General features: G+C 48.9%; 1 protein-coding gene across 2 annotated transcripts in view; it reads right to left on the bottom strand.

The window, feature by feature from the left end:
* The window catches only part of COL4A2 (collagen type IV alpha 2 chain), a 173,947-nt gene that overhangs the window by 113,763 nt on the left and 38,990 nt on the right, over window positions 1–21,194 (bottom strand). For both annotated transcript variants that reach the window (XM_042980099.1, XM_042980091.1), the window contains exon 4: window positions 13,116–13,196. In XM_042980099.1, coding sequence (XP_042836033.1) covers window positions 13,116–13,196 — 81 coding nt within the window. The remainder of the gene's footprint in view (window positions 1–13,115; window positions 13,197–21,194) is intronic.

Here is a 21,194-nt window from a genome sequence, read left to right as displayed (position 1 = left end):
AATCAAAGTAAAACCTTGGATTGGGGTTTAAAAATTAATTCTACACATGGAACGCTGATAGTCAAAAAGCAAAACCAAAAAGGAACGTGACAAAAAACTTACATAAAAAATGGATTTGGGGGGAGAAGTATATCCCTTGTGAGCCCATGCAAGAATGTGTTTGGTAACAAAGGGGTGACAGGATTTTATGGTGGGGTTCAGAAGCATAGCATCCAGATCCAGAGAGGAAATAACTCCAAGCACTCACTTGGGTCAGGCAGCTGCTCCAGGACTGAAGGAGGAAAGGGAGAAACTTAGGAGACCATCTTCACATGAGCAATGGGTCAGGAAGTCAGGGACCCAGTTTATGCAACACATGATAGCTTAATATGAAAAAGGTTAGGAGATCGTGTGCTTTCCTATAATCCTGCTCAGATCAGTAGATGTGGGGGAGAAGGAGATTTGACTGGGGGCTGGTAGAGGGATGCAGGAAGGGAAAGCTCACTGGGGTCAGAGGGGCTTGGGCTGGAGTGGTACGTGGGCACTGACATCTGGCACATCCATGCTTGTGTGTACGCTTGGGTGCGATCAGGGGAGGGCTCCTTCCTGCAGGGACACGGGCACGTATCAAAGCTAAGCTTTTGTCCAGGGAAGCATCCTTAAGAGCTCTGGTGGGAACAACTACAGCACACACCCCAGTGCAGGGCCACCTCTCATGTGCTGTGATGGGGTTCTGGTTGGCGAACCACCTGTCAGTAGTGTCCAACAGTGCTCTCTTCGATGGCACAAATTTTTGTCGTCTGATGATGGCTGACACTCATACGAAACTCCCCATACAGCTATGCTATAGCACACGTGTTACCTCAGCCTTCTTGGATTTCAAATTAAACACCCTAATGCTATTACTTAGTTCAACCTCTTTCTCCTTGCCTCCAGTTTGACTGAGTGCTTAAAAATGACTGTTTACATATAATATAGTTGTGGCACTAACAGAACTTTCTTCTGTGACTTGCAGAGGCTAAGTCTACCTTTCCAGGATGATCTTTAGTTCACCTCCTGTACAACACTTGAGAAGCAGGCTGATGTCACCGTCCTGGCATCTCTTGCTTTCAAAATCCACTCTTTCAGGGCAAAACAAACTCATGAAAAACACCAGATACAGGAGGGATCAACTCTTACGAAAAATGTGAAGCTCACAAGGCACAGAAAGAAATATCCTACGGGCTCAAACAGGATCAATTCAACTTCTTGTCAATGGTATGTCGACCACTGGGTCTCTTTTAAGTGAAGCTTATGGAATGAATCTTACTGTCTCGAAACTTTAAGTGGGTCTCACTGCTCTCTGCAAGTCTCAAAGGAAAACTCTGATCTTGGGGGAGAGCTGAACTTTTTTGGTTCAACTTTCGGTTAGGACTTAGATTCTTTCCTTTTGCAGTAATATACTACACTTTTCATTAATGGAGTTTTTAACATGCGCTTTACTCTGGACACATATAAATCTACTCTGAGGTGGGGTTTTTTGTTTTTTGTTTTTTTAACACCCAAGAAGAGAACAGGCTGCCATCAATCTCAGATGCCCTCTTCTCTTTTTCCTGGGTGTGACACTAGGGACAAAACTTGTCAACATACTACACCTGTAATTCTATCATTCTATGGAGAGAAACACAAATATTTGTAAAATATCAGGTGTTAAAGGATGAGGAATTCACCCCCAGGCTCCAAGCACAGGAAGCCTGGCCTCATGTTTCAGGGTTCTGCTTGAATTGTCTGGGCTCCTGGTCAGTCCTCTCCTCCTTCAGACTGCAGAGATGCGGCCTGAACTGTGACAGGCTTGCTCGTGAGTCTCGCCCTGGTGCCCACCCCCCCCCCCCCCCGCCCCGGGCTGCTTGGGCACGAGACCTGCCTCCTCTCTAGGCTGGGCTGACGAGCAGGATGTTAAAAGCAACATAAACAAAAAAGAGAACTGCTCCTCAGAGAATCACAGAATTCTGTTAATTTTGTTCTATCTTCTTGCAGACATGTGCGTCCTCAAAGGCTCTGGCAACGTGTTTTTTTAACCAAATCTGAGAAACGCTACTTTTGTTGACAGATGCTAAATCTGGGTGCGATGCATAAAAACTGATCTGGACGTTAGGGTTCTTTTGAAATATGAGCACTATCTTCACAAGCCTTTAAAAATGCCATTATCGCCACTTAAAGTATATTTTTTTAAAAGAAAATAATTACTACCATGCAGAGCTGAAACATGCCAGCACTTTAATTTTTATTACTGAGACCAGGCTCACCATAGAACTCATTTGTCCTTCTGTTTCTTTATTTAAAACAGACTTTAGGTTTGAAGAGTAGTTACAGTGCCTTGCAAAGACAACAATTTAATAAAAAACATCAACACTGACAAGGCAGCCGAGGACTATTAGGCCAAAGATATTATTTGCCCAGCATTAATGACTTCCATTTCACTTCCATTTTGTTTTGTCTCCCCCACCGCTTTCTGGTCCCAATCCTTTAGGAATTATCCATCCCAACAGTGTTTTGGGTACAAAAACTTTTGTTCCTATGGCGGGATTTTTAATGCCCTCACAGTGGCTCAGGAGGAAACTGTCCTCAATACAAGGTCTGTATTGCATTACTGGGGCGGCTGTTCCTGCTTCATTCTTCCAGAATTTAAACTTTTAGGCTGGACACAGAGAGGGAAGGGACAGGGATATTTTGACCTTTCTCATCAGTGGGGACATATGCCCTTTTGAAGGCCTGCTTTGTGCTTCCCATATGAGTCAGACATCTGACGACTTGAATGATTTGGTTGTCTACACCACAATGTGCTAGCTTGGGTGGGATGCCAGAGGGTTCAGAATCACAGGCTGTTTGGGACCTCAGGTTGGGCAGTTTCTTAAGAAAAATTTGAAATGCCTAAAAGCTGTCAGAAATAAATTGATCTTCTGCTCGCCCAAATGCCAGTGATGAGTACAGTATCTCTGTCCGTGACTTTGAAGGACAAGGGTGGTTCCCTCTGATTTAAAGGGAAGAACACAAAGCAGAGATGAGATGACCCTGATTTCCTTCTTCCCAGGGCACCCCCCAAGTATGTGTCCATTTAGGCAGCACATTCCGAAGGCCCCTCAGTGAGGAAAGTGTGTGTAGGAAGAGTTCGTCTGGTCACTTCTGCCATTATTCTCTGGTTACTATTTAACTATCTCTGGAAGAAAACAAAAAGTATTTTCAAAACTTTGCCATGTGACCTACTGGTTTTCTCTTTGCTATGGAAGCAGTGTGATGTCTAAGTACTTCGACGCAAGCGCACGGAGCCTCTGGTCAGACAGCTCACTTGGGAAGCACTTTGAGACGAAACCACAGTGGGCAGGTGCGACACGCATGCTTTCGGCACACGAAGACTAGACCAGGCCACGTGAGGCCCTCTCTTCCCCTGTGTAGACAGATGACCAACTCAGAGCAAACATTTCTGTTTTCAGACTTGCTTTCAGAAAGCAGATCATGCTCGGTAACAACCCTGCTCTGGTCATTTCAGAAATCCTGCAATTGTTTACTTAGAATGAATTGGAAGTGAATAAAACAAAACAAAGGTCTTTGAAGACTGGTGTTCTTTCTGTAACAGAGAGGGGAAATGCTTTAATGCTATACTTGTCAAAACATTCCATCAGGAGGTAAGAAAAACGAAGGATTTCTGAAGGCAGAGCTTTGGTTTGGTTCGGTTCTAGAACAGTAGAAATATTCATTTGTCTCTCCCAGTTTATCAGCCGTCTATTGGTGTCTGTGTGAGATTTTCAATCAAGACACAAAATCGTTACTACCATCATCATCCTGGCTATGGACTGATGTGATATTTTCCTTAAAGCCATGAAAGGCCATTTCCCAGGATGGTCAGCTCTGGACCAGCGCCCACTTAATTATTGGGTCGCCACCCTAAGTGCCAGAGGCTGGCAGGGACGGGCTGGGTCCCTGAGCTTCCGCTGGCTCAGGCCACCACCCAGAATTCATGGGAAGGTCCTGGGGGCTCCTCCACCCGTTCCGACCAGCCGGCGGACCTCGCAGGGCCAATTTTGTGCTTCTTCAGAAACCACACTTTCTACATACACAAAAAATCTGATCACAGTTAAGGTCTAAAGGGTTGGGGAACAGAGACCCGCCTACGTACAAAAAAAAAAAAAAAAAAGGTTTTCTCTCAATGTGGCTCCCTCTTCTGCGTGGGCTCTGAGAATGTCTACTCTACACTTCGTGTGTTTAGGTGTAAATTCCGAGGGGAACGTTTGGATGTGTGGTTCTCTCAGAACGAGATACTAGGCGTCACCTCCCCCCAGTGTTTCCAGAGTAACAGACGCTTCGTGGAAGAATTTGTGGTGTCTGTGGCACCAAGGCAGCCATCTTTCACGGGCAAACACCTGGACACTCAAGACCACGGTGCGGCGACAATGTGCCACGCAATGTGGCACGAGCTGCCCATGTGATTTTTTGGGTGTGTTTGTGTACAGTGTTCATTGGAAGAGGGAGAAATGGATGAATCAAGTAGGAAGACCTTTACAATTCTTCCTTTGCACTCAGGTACTAAAGACATCCGATGGGCCAATGCTTCATTATTCATCACTGAACATGTACCGCTCCTGCTTGCAAATGTGTTCTCTGCTGACTCCATCATCTGTCAAGTATCTGCTCCCTATCAGCAGTTGTATCATGGCCATTTCTGTTGAGGTTGATAAATGCTAGGCCACGACGACTGTGGTTAATTTTCACCAGTGACTTTCATGGTTCCTATTATTTAACAACATATTTTACTGGTAGAAAACAACCCAGGATATTTTGTCCTGGGGATAAAGACCATGATGATTTCGATGGTGACGAAAACATGTGTTTTCTCTAAGCACTGACTTTCAACCAGGAGATTCTGTCCAGAATGATGTTCTCTGAATCCATTCAGCAAGGCGGTATTAAATTTTGTCTTTTTAGGATCTGAATAATGTATTCTTCCTTTTGGATGAGCTCCCAATGGGCCCGTTTTCTGTCAAATCCTGACTACCTGTCATAATGGTCCTTGCAAAATGAAACAATTACCATCTTGGGCCAGGTAAAATGGGGAGTGGGCCTGAGCCACGTAACCGTACCTCTCTTCTCCAGCTGCACCATTAATGCGTTTCTACACAGTTTACTGAAAGCCCTGCTTTAAGAAAATGCTTACTTGATCTTGCCAGAAAGACAGTGAGAATAGCCTGATGTTCCAAAGCTGAGGGCTGGGTGAGCAAAGGTCTCCTGCACCAAAGCAGCTAGACAAGGAGTTTCTAGAAGGGGAGGCCCTGACCAGAGCTCACGCTGGAAATGCAGGTTTCCCTGAGGCTGTGGGCAAGGTTGAGGATGTGATGAATCATGTTCGGTACAGACACCACTTCCAATGTGTCCTGCTCATGGGTCTCTATATTTTTGAGATAACATGCTTTTAGTAAGATATAAGCAAGTTGCAATCTTGGTCTTACTTTCACAAAACCCTGACTTTATATTGTGCTTTATTTTTGTCTAGGATTTGATATCTAGAACATTCCTATAGATTCACAGTGAGTTCATTGTCTCTCCTACTCTCCACCTCCGTACTCCCTAGAACTGTGATCTTCAATATGGAAGCCATGGGAGCTATTCAATTTGAATTTTTGTTAACTAAAATTAAATAAAATTTAAAATTTCTCTAACTACATTTTAAATGCTCAAGTAGCCAGGATGGACAGCATAGATACAGAACATTTCCATCTCTGCAGAAAGTTCTTTTGGAGATCACGGGGCTAGAAAGCTCCAAAAGATTAGGGATATTGATTGCTTTGTTTACTTCTGTATTCCGGGTGACAAGACGGGACCTGGCGTGTGGTAGGTATGTAATCGCTGTGTGTCAAACGAACACTTTGATTTTCAAGTTCTAGTTTCCAACTACGGCTGTGTATAATCTACTATTTCATGGTATTTTTTTTGAGTAGACTAGATCACCAAAACATGAACCTCACCAGCCTCCCCATATGAAGATCTCTGTGACTTGAGTTATAAGTTACGTGACTTCTCTAAGGACATCCCTCAAATGGTTTCTCATCTCCCTAAGACTCGGACACAATCTTCTCGCCGCCCCTGACCTTTACGGTTGGACCTGGCCTCGCACCAGTGTCTCCCCTTGCTGCCCCTTAAAATTTTTTTTTTTAACGTTTATTTATTTTTGAGACAGAGAGAGACAGAGCATGAACGGGGGAGGGTCAGAGAGAGGGAGACACAGAATCTGAAACAGGCTCCAGGCTCTGAGCTGTCAGCACAGAGCCCGACGCGGGGCTCGAACTCGCGGACTGCGAGATCATGACCTGAGCTGAAGTCGGCCACTTAACCGACTGAGCCACCCAGGCGCCCCACCTCTTGCTGCCCCTTAAGCACTCAGGGCACACCCTTACTTTGGGGTCTTTGCCCCTGCTGTTCAGGGGACCCCCCTGTTCACTCATGCACCCCTTTCTCTTAGACAAGTGCCTTGTTCGCAGATGGTACACAGTGCATGTTTGAGTGTTGAAGACATGCCAGCCTCCATGGTTAAAAGGAAGCGGGGTTTTTCTCATGATGGCAAACATAAAAGCACATCACTACCTGTGATCTACAAGTTAGGTGGACCCTGTCTACACCTGGTGTAATATTAGTTTCACTGCAGAAAATAACCACGTAATTGAGATGCTGCAGCTACTGTAGCATCAGATGAGCCAGAACCACACCGCTGTTCCAACAGCACGCGAAAAGTAGCGCACGATTTTGAAAGCAGGTGAGACCCATGTGTGGACAGGTATTACAAAATAGCACCCAGGTCATGTCCTGGCTGGTTCTGAATAATTTGTTGTCCTTTCTGGATTGTGATAGTTCATAAAACATTGGAGGTGGATTCTGATTTTTTTTAACGTTTATTTACTTTTGAGAGAGAGCGAGAGAGGGAGTGACAGAGCAGAGGGGGGGGCAGGGAGAGAGGGAGACACAGAATCCAAAGCAGGCTCCAGGCTCTGAGCTGTCAGCACAGAGCCTGATGCGGGGCTTGAACTCACAGACAGTGAGATCATGACCTGAGCCGAAATCAGACGCTCAAGCGACTGAGCCACCTAGGCGCCCCTGGAAGCCACTTCTGTTAAAGGTTCTGAGTGTGCCATGAGAAAGTGCCAGGAAAACAGCAGCTGGTCTGAACAGACGTTTGCCATAGCGGCACCGACGTTCTGATCCCACACATGCGAGCATCTTCGGGGAACAAAGGTGATGGCCACGTTGCCACGGAAACCCGGGCGTGGACCACGTACAGCACACACGTTCCGAACTGAAGATCTCTCCGTAGCACTGCGTTGCTCTACCCGCTTTTCAGACTTGTAGCGAGCCATTTCAGAGAAGAAATTCCATAGTATTTTGCAGTCCTGGCTACTCACATTTAAGGGGAAGGTTTACGGTCTGCAACGCAGGATAGAAGGTACTCTTATCAGCAAGACTGCAGCTCACCTTACAGAGAAGATCTTGTCAATCACCTGTGGCTCATAGCTGCTCTACGTCCTTCTACCCCTGTCCCTGGGTGCCAGGGCTCTGCTTCCCTTCATCTCTTGGTCGCTGCTCCTCTGAGCTGACAGCAAGTGGCCAAAGACAATGAACCTTTCCACTGTCGCAGGGCACCTGCTCCCTGCTACCCCCTGCCAGAGTCCCCCGTCCACTCTTCCCTGCTTCCCCTTTCACTCGGCATCTCTCTGGTTTCTTTCACTTTGATTTACATTGTCGGACGTACGGAATCTTGTGAGGTTAAGAATTGTTTACTCATACTTTGACTCCAGTCCGGGGACCCACAGACTGTGGGAAACTCCTGGCTGCATGAAAACACGCAGCAGCTACACACAGCTTGGTGCAAGCCGTCGCTACCGTGCACGCGAGGGGCTCATCTCTGGTCCCGTGGTTGGTGCTGTCAGGCCCACGGGGGGCAAGCGGGTGGCTGAGTGCTGAGTGGCGGTGGGGGGCAGGGATGCCAATGTCCTCAAGCAGGGGCTGAGGACAGAGCTCTGAGAACCAAAGCTGTGGGTTCTCTTTTTCTCACCGTAGCCCGACCATCTCCGTAATTCCCAACAATTTGGACCTAACAGAGTCTTGGTGCTTACCAATCTCTAAAATATCTGATTGTCTGGGGAAACAGGTGCCCTGTGAAGGCTGATGCCACGAAAAGCTGCAGTAAGCTATCCGACCCGAGTTTATGGTCAAAAGTCAAAGGGCTGGGGGAACACGAGCCTGTCTAAGGAACTGAAATAATGAATTAAAACTGACCTCCGTTGGAAAAACCTGAGAATTTCACAACCTCTAGGTAAGTTAATGAGCAAAGACAAAGATGTCTTTATTTGTTGAGTCGGATGCCTCACCGGCTCTCCTCGCTGTTGTCTCTACTAGTGATTTTTGTATTACCTGGTGCGTCCCGCTGTTCTGATGGAAGTTCTGCGACAGAAATGAACTCTAATGCTTTCCATCCAACAGACTTCCACCCCGTGAAAGAAAGAAAAATATAAAATATATGAAGGAAGAAAGAGTAAAATGACTAGAAACAGGCGAAGGGGCTGGGCAGCTGTGTCTGGGGCCGGTGACCGTAGGACCACTGGCGGCAGAGGGCTCGGAGAAGTTAGTTGGCCGGCTTCCGTTGTGCCTGTCACCCTGTACGATATCGGTGAGTCAGGACTTACAACTTTTAATGACTCCAATATATACACAATCGTTTATTGTATTTTTTAATGTTTATTTATTTTTCAGAGAGAGAGAGAGAGAGAGAGAGAGAGAGAGAGAGAGAGAGAGAGAGAGAACACGAGCTGGGGAGGGGCAGAGAGAGAGGGAGACAGAGAATCCCAAGCAGGCTCCACGGTGACAGCAGAGAGCCCGACATGGGGCTCGAACTCACGGTCCCTGAGATCACGACCTGAGCTGAAGTCGGATGCTCAACTGACTGAGCCACCCAGGTATCCAATAGTTTATTTTATATACAGACCCTCAAACAGCAATAAATTATCAATTCATTTAGGGGCACCTGGGTGGCTCCGTTGGTTAAGTGTCTGATTCTTGATTTTGGCTCAGATCATGATCTCATTGCTTGTGACATCAAGCCCCGCATCGGGCTCTGCCCTGATAGCACAGAGCCTGCTTGGGATTCTCTCTCTCTTCCTCTCTCTGCCCCTGCCCTGCTCTCACTCTCTCAAAATAAATAAACTTTTAAAAAAAGTACCAGTTCTTTTCTCAAAGTTCTGCTTCCCTCACTGAACCACTGAAGGGAAGGGTGGAGAACTGACCAGAGCATCCTAACTCATGCAGAGAGAGGGCCAGGACCCCTCTCATTTGGCCTGTGTCCTTTCCTTCCATCCACAGAGAATCTCCTCCATGTAGGCTACCATCTGGGAAGAGGCAGGCACAAAAGATTACTCATCGAAGTCTGAAGACTTGACTTGTGTTCTGGACCACACTGGAGCAGGTCACTTACCACCCCCCTGCCCCCCGCCCCAGGTCACTGTTCTCCTTCCCTGACGTGTGAACTAGGGAACAGGGCCCAGAGCACCCCTCCACACCTCCCAGCTCTGCCCAGGGAGTGAAGAGTGGGGCCGCAATTCCTGCCCTCCACACCCTGGCGGCTGGTGGCATAGTTTTTCCACAGGGCTGGACGGCCCTGCCTGTGAGAACAGTCTTCTCCCTGCTATGACCCACCAGCCCCCAGCGAGGGCTGGGGAAGCTGCACACGTTTCACACTGAGCTTATTCATTCGGTAACATGAGAATTCATTCGGAATCAGAATCCACAGTGCGTTTGTGATTTCTGCTTCGAGTCCAAAAGTTATCCAGTAACATACAGCTTCTGATGTCGGCTGTCACCATGGTGAGGAACAAGTGAACTCTACCCTGTGCCCATATAAGGCCGGGCTGCCCAGGGCCCAGGGAGCACAGAGCTCTGCAGCGAGGCATTGTCATCTGTGCTCCAGAAGCGCCGTGGGGAAAATATATGGCAAGGGACCCTGGGGGAGCTGTGGGAAAGAACAAAGTATGCACTCAGCTCTCTAACAGCAGACTCTGTCCAACTGCTATTTTTATGCATGACATTACTTTTAAAAAATATTATCAATCCGAGAGTAAGACAGAAATAGCCCTGCCGTCTACAGGAACACATCTGGGTAAATTTGTTAATTAACAAATATTTAGTGTACATACACCAGGCTTCTGGAACTGAAACGGGTACCGCGCCTTAGCAAGCACACTAATGAGGTAGACGTAATGGTTCTAACAACAGGTATCTCCACTAATACAGGCTCACCCCATAGAACATGATAAATGGTGCCATTTCTCTCTCCTCTGTAACTTTTTTCTTCCCATTGACCATCAGCCTGTCTATCATCTTGTTGACTAGTATCCAGTGGCACACCTGGGTCACCGGGGCAGCCCTGGAGCTGACTAAGACAACCCAACTTGTGTCTGTAAGGTCCACTGCAGCGTGGAGGGCTGGGCAGTGTGAAGACGGGGGCAAACGCAGTCTGAACGCTACATGTGGTGGGTCCCACAGGCCAGGCCCCAAAGTGGGCTACCACGTGGCTCTGTCTCTTGAGGAATACTCACACAGCTGTCACATCTCATCTTAATGTTATCATAATCTGTCTGAAGAACTAGAGGCAGGTCAAACTCACTCGGGGCTCTGGATTACTCGCGTTAACCAAATTAACTGGAAAGGGTCAATTATCTACTTGTTCACGTACAGAAACAGTGTCAGGCTATGCTGTGGATGAGGGATGATGGGAAATTAAAAGCCCTCAGTGCCAACTTACTGACTTAGAGAGACCTAGGGACCCTTAGAAATCCCCCCTCCTCATAACCACTCTGAGAAGACCCCTGGCTTTCCGTAAGAGCACATAACTACGTAGATGGTCCTGCACAGTAAAATAAAATACAATGCTAAGTGACATAAATCAGCTGGAGAAAGACGAATGCCGTATGAGCTCACTCATGTGGAATTTAGGAAACAAAACAAATGAGCAAACAAACAAAAAAAAAGAGATAAACAAAAAAAAAACGCAGACCCTTAAATACAGAGAACAAACTGGTGGTCGCCAGAGGAAGTGGGTGGGGGAGGGGTGAGACAGATAAAGGGGACTGAGCACAGAGAAATGCGTAGAATTGTTAAATCATTATATTGTACACCCGCAACTAACAGAGACTGCATGTTAGTTATCCTTGAATTTAAAAAAATAATAATCAGAACAAACTATCTTTACTGAAGAACAAAATTTGTATAAAACTGTTATGGGAAATGTTACCATATTGGTTCTGCATTAAGCAATCATAAAAAGTGAAAAAGTAACCTTCTGCTCTGTGTGGGTTCTGTTTGGCTGATCACGTGGAGAAAAATGCAGAGTCTCTCCGGAGTGTCTCTCTGGAGTTGAATTCCCTCTTACACAGGCGAGTCCCACAGATATTTGTAAACCATTAATGTATCTTCTTCCCCTTGCCCATATTCGGCCGGGCCAGGCCAGGCCCTGGGGAGGGGAGGCTCTGCGTCAGGCAATGGTCATCCCTGACCCGGAAGTGGCACTGGGAAAACCGATAGCAATGGACCCAGGGGGTTTCAATCTCATGAAATGGCTTCCATATGTTTAAAAAATACTTAATCCTTGTTAAATGCTGATGCATAATCTTTGATTAGCAAATCTTTTTTTATTTTTCAGTTTATTTATTTATTTATTTTGAGAAAGGGTGCACATGCATGTGAGAGCAGGGAAGGGACAGAGAGAGAGGGAGGGAGAGAATCCCAAGCAGGCTCCATGCTGACCGTGCAGAGCTGGACATGGGGCTCGATCCCGTGAACTCATGTAAGATCATGGCCTGAGCCAGAACCAAGAGTTGGAGGCTTAACCAACTGAACCACCCAGGCATCCCTCGCTCGATTAACAATTTTTAAAGCACGACGTCCCCATTTCAAGCAGAGGAAACTTTACTGAGTCAACAACAGCAACAACTGTCTTGAGGACCATAACTCATGAAGGACATAGCACGTAGGGACGGAAGCTCTGGGCGAGTGACAAGAAGCCTCCTCTATGGTGGTCTTCGGCCCTGAGAGGACGGTTAGTCAGTCCCATGGTAGTGAGACCAGCACCTTTGTGAAGGGGTTCCTTATCAATCACAGATTTTACATGTTTGACTTGTGGAGGGGACTCGGGTAGGAGAGGGCACAACGTCCAGCCAGCCGCAGACTGGCCCCACCGAGCTCCGCTGAGGCGCGTCCTCCCTCTGGGGTGTGGGAGTGGAGAGTGGGGACCGTCAGCACTGACTTCAGGATTCGGGGTGGGGAGACGCATTTGGAACGCCCGAGGAGCACTGTCAGAGGGAATTCCCACAGCAAGAGGGAATGCAGGCAACACGTCCCAGCCGCCTCTCACGACCTGGCCCCTGGTGGACGAGCAGGAGCCCCATGGGGAAACACGATCCCAAGACGTGAAGCCTCAAAACACTCTGTGTCATAAAACGCTATATGGTCCCCACGCGAAAATGGGCTTACACCGATAAATATAAACAATCTCTTTTTGAAATCAGTAACGCCAAGACCCAAACATCAGCTTTAATGGCAACGGGAAAGCCAGTCACTTCAACATACTGAACCCAGTATCAGTCCGTATTTTGGGTTCCGATGCGGGGTGACCTTTTTTCCCTGACTCATCTGATGAAACGCACTACAGAAAGGATATTCAGGGGATGAGTGGAATAATTTTAAAAGGGAGAATTATTCTCCATGGCAGGATGCTTGTGCCCTCTAGAATATCAGAATATCTATACCGTGAGGGGGGAGACACAACCATGTCTGCTTTATGTAACACACGCGTGTATATACAATCTCACAAGTAGAAGACGCCCTTCGTAACAATTAATAAGAGAAAAGATGTGTAAGAAAGTTGTCATTGTTCTCAATTTGTGCGGAAAGTGGCATAAATTGACCAGACTTTGCCTCGTATCATTGCTTGTTCTGATACGGAAGAACACGTCTGTGTTAAACTTCTCAGCAAAGTACGCAATTGACTTAATCACGTGGTTTAAGGCGCTTGGGTTTAGGTGCGAGTATAAGGAAGAGAGGTTGATGGCGACGGTGTGACTTACCCGCCCTCCTTTCTCAGGGAAACACTGGCAGCCCCCGCTACAGTCTCTGCCCCCGCAGGGCACGTCGAACTTCTTCACGCCCTGCAAGAATAACACGAAGAAAACGTTAGTCCAAACACCATCGGCTACAGCAGGTGTCACAACAGCATCTGCTGAGAGGAGGTCCAACTCCGGCCACGCGGTCTTTATTCAGAACAAACAGACTTCGGGGCACCTGGGGGGGCTCAGTCCACTGAGTGTCTGACTCTCGGTCTCAAATCAGGCCTTGATCTCACAGTTCGTGAGCTCTAGCCCCACGTCTGGCTCTGTGCTAATGTTGCGGAGCCTGCTTGGGATTCATTCTCTCTCTCTCTCTCTCTCTCTCTCTCTCTCTCTCTCTCTCTCTTTTTCTCTCTCTCTCTCTCTCTCTCTCTCTCTCTCTCTCTCTCTTTTTCTCTCTCTCTGCCCCTCCCCCCCCACTCTCTCAAAATAAAGAAATAAACTTAAAAAAATAAAAATAAGCAAATAGACTTTAATTTTTAGAGCAGTTTTAGGCCCACAGCAAAAGGTACAGAGATTTCTTGTCCCCCCCTCCTCCCCTTCCCCCCAATGCATCCTCCCCACTATCAACTTTCCCCTGCAGAGTGGCACATTTGTCACAGTCGATGAGCCTGCAGTGACGAGTCCTCACTGCCCAGACTCCAGAATTTACATGAGGGTCCCTCTTGGTGTTGTGCCTTCTATGGTCACTGTGCCTTTTAAAGGTGATAAATGCCAGATGCCGAGCTACGTCCTGGGTCTCGACAGTCAGGGAGAACATTCCCTGAGTGCAGGATTCCGTGTGAAGTGAGCCTGTAAGGACACTCTGTTAAGTAGTTCAGAGTGAAGGAGGAACTCAGGCACACAGGAGGCGGCCCTTCGTTCTCTGGGAAATGTGGGGTGTGCATCCCAGAGGAGGGGGGTTCAGGGTGAGCAGGATTGGGCTACCTTCAATGCTGGGCCCCCATCATACACCAGGGATCCTGCTGAACTAAAGGGAGAGGGGCTTCCAATGGGGAGGGGGACCTCGCAAATGCACCTGTCAGGAGGTGCAAACCCTCACCTCTGCCACAGAGGTTCTCGACATCCCCGGTGGTGCCAGCAGAGGACACCCTGTCCCTTTGTTCTGTGAGACCCATTGGTCTGCGGGGGGAGGAGGGGATGGACGGAAGGGGCTTTCGCGAGGATTTCGCAGACTTTTTGTCAGATGCCGAGACAGAACTCTTCAATGAAGTGAGTAAGTCAGGGAGCTCTGTGCCTGGACAATTCCAATGGGATTCCAAGGCATTTCTTGCCCTTGATCTCAGTATTTCAGGTAAAGAAAGGACTTGGACTTTGGACCATGTCTGAGCCCTTCCTTTCAGACCACTGACAGTACTAAACATTTTGAGTGGGACGGACATGACAATTAGGTTGACCTCTTCTCTCCCCTTCCTAATGAGCCCTGTCTCTCCCATCTGCATGACAGGTGAGTTACAGTGGCAGCAAGCAGGGGAGTCCCTGTCTGGCACGTCACCCTGGGCCAGACTGCCCGGCTGTCAGGCACTGATACTCCAGGGGCTCTGGAAGTGGTCGGCTTCCGGTGAGCGCCAAGCCAAACTTTACCATGCACGCAACACTCCCCAGAAAACAGATCGTTCCAACTTTACATACAAGAGCATTTTGCCACATCTGTCCCATTCTCTTCTAAGTTAAGTCTCAATGACTAAACAGGATGGTCACCTGGGGACTCCCTCCATTAAGCTTTCTGTTTCTTGTGCTAGAGCGTCAGCCAGAATCTTCCCCATTCCTGGCTTGGTACTGATACTCATGTGGAAAGGGACACGGTGTTGCCTTGGCCACCTCTGTGACATCTGCTAGTCTGTGACAGTCTTCCTGGACATGCAGCCTTGGATGGGCACACAAGTGAACTCTGACTCAAAACTATCTGGCTGGAGTTTACCCAAGATCACAATAACTACTCAATGCTCTTTTTGTAGACATGATAAATTCCTTTCCAGGGCTAGCAACTTTCTACAAGAGGGATCTTGTGTCCCTCCAACAGCCCTTTACCTACTCTAGTCTCTGATGCATCAGTCACTACTCTGAAGGATTCAAACAAATCTGAGAATCTCAGACCAACACCTCGAAGCCTTTTGGATCCCTTGCTTATCTTCCTGTGAGAATAGCTTTGAGTTCCACAGTGTAAAAGTAAACACATTTAAAATCCTTCCAGGCCCTCAAAGTATGTTTCTAGGTATTTGCCATTTTTTTTATGGCTTCAATGTTCGTCTCTAGTGGGGCTCATTTTAAAATCCCACGATTTTGAATATTTGGTTTTTGTCAGTCCAGCTCCATGCTAAGCCATTGGTTTTACGGATTACCCTGAATGCCAAAGGGAGACGTCTAGAGGGGTCACCATATTTCTGCTTCATATTACATACGACTGGGATGTGAATAGGTGGCTTGGCAGGTGTCCCTGGTTCACACAGTAATTCATTTGCCAGTTGTCTGGAAAGGGTAGGGGGACTCCTCAGTCTGAAGGGTGAAGCATAAACTTACATTCTCCATCTGGTATTTGAGAGGCTATTTTTAATTTTGATTTTAAGCCCGCTTGCCAAATCCCTGGATATAAATCAACGGTTGAAATGATTTTGAAGGTTTTGAATCGATCTAACAGACTTTCTGTCCTAGGCTTAGGATATACACTGGACTTAGTTACAGAGGTGAGTTCTTCATAACCTGCTTGAAATTCAATAGTGCCGCTTTGCTTTGGAGCTGGGACTTGTAGGTCTGATAACTCCCAATCTTGACACTTCCTCAACCGTGTGCCATGGCTCGGGTACCCTGTCTCAGGAGGTGAGGAATGATAGGTCATGGAGAGGCAGGCCTCCCTGTACAAGCCACAGCCAACTTCCATCATAGAGATGCCAGCCCCGTGTGCCTATGTGTGTGATGTGATGTGGTGTGCGTGAGTGTGTGTATTTTCCCATCGACACCTGGCATCTTGCACATCCTGCAGAGGGAACCTCATGAATCCTGGTATCTAAGAGCTCCAAGTACCATGAACTGGAGTGTCAGACTCCAGGATGCACACAAGGATTTATTAGAGCACAGCGTGTGCTCCAGACATCTCTTAGACACTGAACAAGTCTCAGACCTGAGCCTTGGTATTCCCTGACGGGACGTGGGCTCTGAAACATTCTCAGGATACGAATGCCCTCCTGAGGACCCCGGATGAAGAGTCTGTGAACTGCTGTGTGGGTCCTCTATGTCCCCGAACAGAACACGAAGGGCTCCCACCAGCCGCTGCCCACGCTCTGAGCCCTTGGGTCACCGCCTTGATTCGACTGCTCAATGCAACTCAGAGACGAACCACGATCCTTCCTGTCACCTCCCTGGTAAAGATGGCCAGTTTCCCCTGACCGCGCACTCAACTCAAGAGTCCGTCCACCACCCTTGAAGATGGCAGGTTGGCCTGGGTCTAGGCCTTCAAACTCAGTGTCTCTAGGAAGTCATGCTTTCCGTCTGTGGCTCCGAGATTCCTGGGGACCATCAGGTAAATTCTCACGTCAAGTCTGAATTCCCATGGGCATCATTCTGTACAGCAAGATTTCCGCACTCTGTCCTCCACCCCTTACGGCCCCCTGCAGCTGTGCCTGTCACTGCACTCAGCATCTCGACGTCCACAGAGGAGACCCTGTTCCCAGGGCCAGGAGGCTCCTGGGGACCCTGCTTGAGGTATGGAAAGTGTCCACTGTCATGGAGCACGTTACACCCACTCAGCTGAGCTTGTCTGGACGTCCTTCATCCCTGGGCAGAGCAGGACTCGCAAATGGGACCAGTTATGGTGAAGATCCACGCAAACCGGGAAGGGCCTCCACCCCCTTGAGAATGCCTGAATCTGACACGCACGCGTTCACAGGTCCTCGTACTCACGCAGAAACTGCCCCCTCCCAGGCTCCGGAACCATACAGGAGCCGGTGCCATGTGCCTCCCAGCTTGGAGGGATCAGGGAAACCCCCTCCCTCAGCTGCAGCAGTGAGAGAGCTCCCACCCCCCCAATTCCTGGCAAACATGACCACAGGAGGGGGCCTGGAGATAGTTTAAATCCACTCATTGGTTCCTTCCTTTATTCTTCTCCGAAGGCTTACTCTGGGCCGAGCACGGCGATGGGCCATGGGTGTAAAGTGGGGAGTAGACGACACGCACCAGTTGACAAGAAAATTCAGTGAACAAGCAAGGGAACCTACATACTTTAAATTATGGCGAGTGCCATGAAGAAGAGGGGCTGTGGGAGGAAGAGTCAGGGAGGCCCGGTCACAGTCACGGTCACGGAGGAACCTGACTTAGCTGGGCTCCTTCCTTTGGGGCTGTATTGGGCCCACGCCACAGGGTGGGCGGGGCAGGGGTGTGGAAAGGGGGTTGATAGATTGCAGGCTGGGGCTCCCACCTCCTGCCTTGGATGTAACGTCTAAGAGGTGATCAGCCCACACTTGAAACGCTACCGTCCCCGTCTGGACCCTCGGCACCTCAGCGCGTTCCGTGGACACAGCGCCCGTGTCGCCTGGGCATTACTTAGGAACGCAGGCTCCACCTCAGAGGTCCTGCATCAGGACCCACTTTCCAACACACTCTCCATGTTGCAGCGGCCTCCCGTGAAGCCACGCCCTCCAGTGGAGCAGGAAGAATATTCCCCACGGGTTCCATGCTTCCACACCCAAAGTGGACTCAGGCATGTTGTTCTAGAAGAGTGCCATCCCCAGACTCCCTCTGACCCCAGCCACCTGGGGCCTGTTTATAGGGAGGCTCTGGGCACTCAGGGCTCCGTAGCTGAGCTCCTCATCAATCACCGTGCCAAAAAGACGTTCAGTTCTCTCTTCCTTATGCAGAACATCCTGTTAGACTCTTCTCTTCTGAATTTTACCCTGCCCTGAACTGGTAGCCAGCCTTATTGTGCTAACTTGAAATTCTAGGAATTACAAATGACCTGGAATGCCTAAGAGCCAATTGGCAATGTAAAGGCACAGATAAATTTTCTAGAAACCTTGGATAGTCTGCTCAAGTGGAATGCCACTGACATTGTTCCTGGGGGCAACGTGGAGGCCTCTGAGCAAGAGATTTTTTTTTTGGTCAGCTTTTTATATGGAAATTATTTTCTTTAGAACCTTATCTCCATTTTGGCGTCATTCCATTTAGACAGATTTAAAAATATGTGTATTTGCATGGCCCTTCAGTTCATCCTAGACACATCCAAATCCCCCTCCGTGCAAGATCCATTCCTTGGGGAGTCTTTTGTCTCTGGGAGAAGAGGGGTCACGGAATCTTCTAAGAAGGCCAGTTTCCAGCTTCCTGGATCCGGCATCTATCAGGTTCAAGCAGAGAATTTCTTGCCTTGAGCCACGGGCTCTGTGGCTGCCAACAGACTTCTCTGCCATCTATAAATGGAACCCAGTCTCGTCGGAGTAGGTATGTGTAGACACAGCTGCGGGATTAAGGGAACATCCGGTCCCATGTGCGGCTGGCCCGGCCTCTTATCTGAGCAATCGACTCACATCAGGGGAGCGGAGAACCATGCTACCTTCCCTGGGTATCACATAGCATTAGGCAGAGAGGAAAGGCTTTCTTCTACCGCCCAGCCCAACAGACACATTCTTCTGGAGGTGTCTGAGGAGCGGTCCCCTTCTAACCAGCGAGAAAATGGCTTTTCTCACTTCTCCCAGTGGCAGATTTGTCCTCATATTTAGGAAATTTAAAAATAGGTTTAAATAACAATCTGAATGCCAGGAAATAAAGCACACAAAAGAGTTGGACTCTTGAAGACCAGCTATTTCTGTAACCATCAGTGTGAACCGTCCATGTATATTAAGGGAGCAAACCCGCGGACACAGATCCAGGTTTCTGCAGATGTGAGTCTTGTGTAAGGTTGATACAATATTTACAAATGAAACAAGTAAAAATGCTGGGCATTGTTCTCAAATTGCACATAAGAAATGAGTATTAACCAAATTTATATGAAGACCCAAGAACAAAACTCATTTGTCCTAAAACAAAGAATATTTTGTCCTCCACATATTCCAAGAAACTTCTTGTCCAAGAAAGTCTTTCTCAGCCAATATACCTCCAGCCAAAAAGAGCAAGTCTCTGTAGGGAATTTACAGATATTTTACCGCCGGACTGCCCCCAGCATCGAACCCAGGCTTCCTGTGCAGGGGGCTACTGAATAACCCAGTCTAACAGACACAGAAGACAGACATTCCTTACTGCAGAAAAAAAAAGTAGTCCTTTTTCATATTTAAGGTAAAAAAAAAAAAAATCTATACAAGTCTTTGTTTTTGTCACAAGTCTGGTCAAGCTTGACTTTATAGAATTACCCTTTTAATCCAAAAAGAGGCCCAAAACAAAGAAGAAAGCCAACTTGGGAAAAAGGTTCCCAGTAAAATTCTATTAGTTTATCAAAACAGGAAATATAAGCCATTTCCGCACATGCAGCTTTAGAAATTAAGGAAATAATTCCAACATGGTATTAGCAAGCCAAAGCATATGGCAGAGGAAACGCGGACCACGGCCACTCCACACTGAACAAAGCCCTCCTTCCCTGTAAGTCAGGTGGGAAACGCGGCCCATTCAGTGTCCTTTGTTTAAAGCATTTCAAGGGCACCCAGGATAGATGCGCCAGTCCAGAATGGTCCTGGGACTGTCACCAGGTAGAGGCGGTGAAATAAATGACGGGTAAAAGTGCGGACCCACGTAAAGCCAACAACTCCAGGGGCCTGTTTCGGACTCCAGCTAGTTCCAGAGCAGGCCTGTCCTCATGGGGCTGGGGGCTCGGGGAATACAGGAGGAGGTGAGGGCACTGTGCTGGAAAAAGAACCAGAAGGGCCAGGATGAGTTTAAAGGGCAGACAACGCGCCGGTCTCTCAGGGTGATGGTCTAGGCTGACTTCGGGCCAGGCGAATACCTGCGGGACAGCGTCACCCCTGCTGACTCACCTGCCCAGCAGACGTCCCGGGAGGCCTCCCCTAGTCATCGGCCACGAGCCACGTGACGTTATATACTTGTATGTTTTTACGAGCAACAACGGGCCAACGTCTCCACCCTCTCTTGCGCTGCAGCCAGAGGTCTAGGGGTGTTTTCCACACAGAATCGCTACTGACGAGACGACCTGGGGCTGGGGCGCTGAGCCGTAGGACTGGCCGGAGGACCCCCAAAGCAGGAATCAGGCACGACGGGGAGGGCTGCTGGCGGCCACAGGGAGTGCGGGAGGCCCAAGGCCGAGGCCAGACGCTTCCCCGAGTTACATCACCGGTGCTTAGGACACCTACAGGCGGCCCAAAGGAGGGAGGCATGCGAGGTGTCGGAGTTGCGGAAGAGCAGCCCCGGGGAGGCCCGGAAGAGGCCGGCCAGAAGAATTGGCGATGAGGCAGGGGGCAGGGGCTGGGCAGGGAAGTGGCCTGACTTTGCTGAACTGTAGCACGCTCTGCACAGAGCGGGGACAATAATGACTGTGCCCCAGGTCTGCTGGGGGGATTCAGTGATGTGTTCATGAGGTCTCCCGCACCTTCCAGGACCAGGCCTGGCTCCCTGGCGGGGGCCCCAGAGCCAGGAATGAGGGCTAGCGCCCAGCCAAGGTTGCATGAGCCAATGCTTCCTTAGAAACCCGTTGCCCAAGGCTAGAAATGATCTCAGCGTGTGGGTGGGCCTGCCTGCAGGTGAGGACACGCGGGCGGGAACGGGTGGGCGTGGCCGCTCCTGTTGTGCAGGCTGTGCCCTGGGACCCTCCTTTGCTCCTGGGGCGACAAGCAGAGCCCGCCTGTGTGTCCTCCCCAGCGAGGAGGGCAGGGTGCCCCCGGGGGGTTCTGGCATGCGTGGGGTCAGCGCAGGTGCTGACATTAACAAGCTGCCATGAGTGCAGGTGACATGGGCTCTCTCCAGAAGCACCCCTCCCTCTTCCTTCACTGTGTCCTTTTGGTGGACCCAGCTGGCCTTCAGCCAGGAGGCACCAAGGCCTCATGGCTGGGTCCCTTATTAGGTGCTGGGTGGAGACTGGGAGTTGTCTGATCTTGAGTCATCTAGACAGCG

Source organism: Panthera tigris, chromosome A1, assembly GCF_018350195.1.
Source record: "Panthera tigris isolate Pti1 chromosome A1, P.tigris_Pti1_mat1.1, whole genome shotgun sequence".
NCBI classification, from domain to species: Eukaryota; Metazoa; Chordata; class Mammalia; order Carnivora; family Felidae; genus Panthera; species Panthera tigris.
Note: the sequence above shows the minus strand (reverse complement) of the source record. Positions and strands in the feature narration are given on the sequence as shown.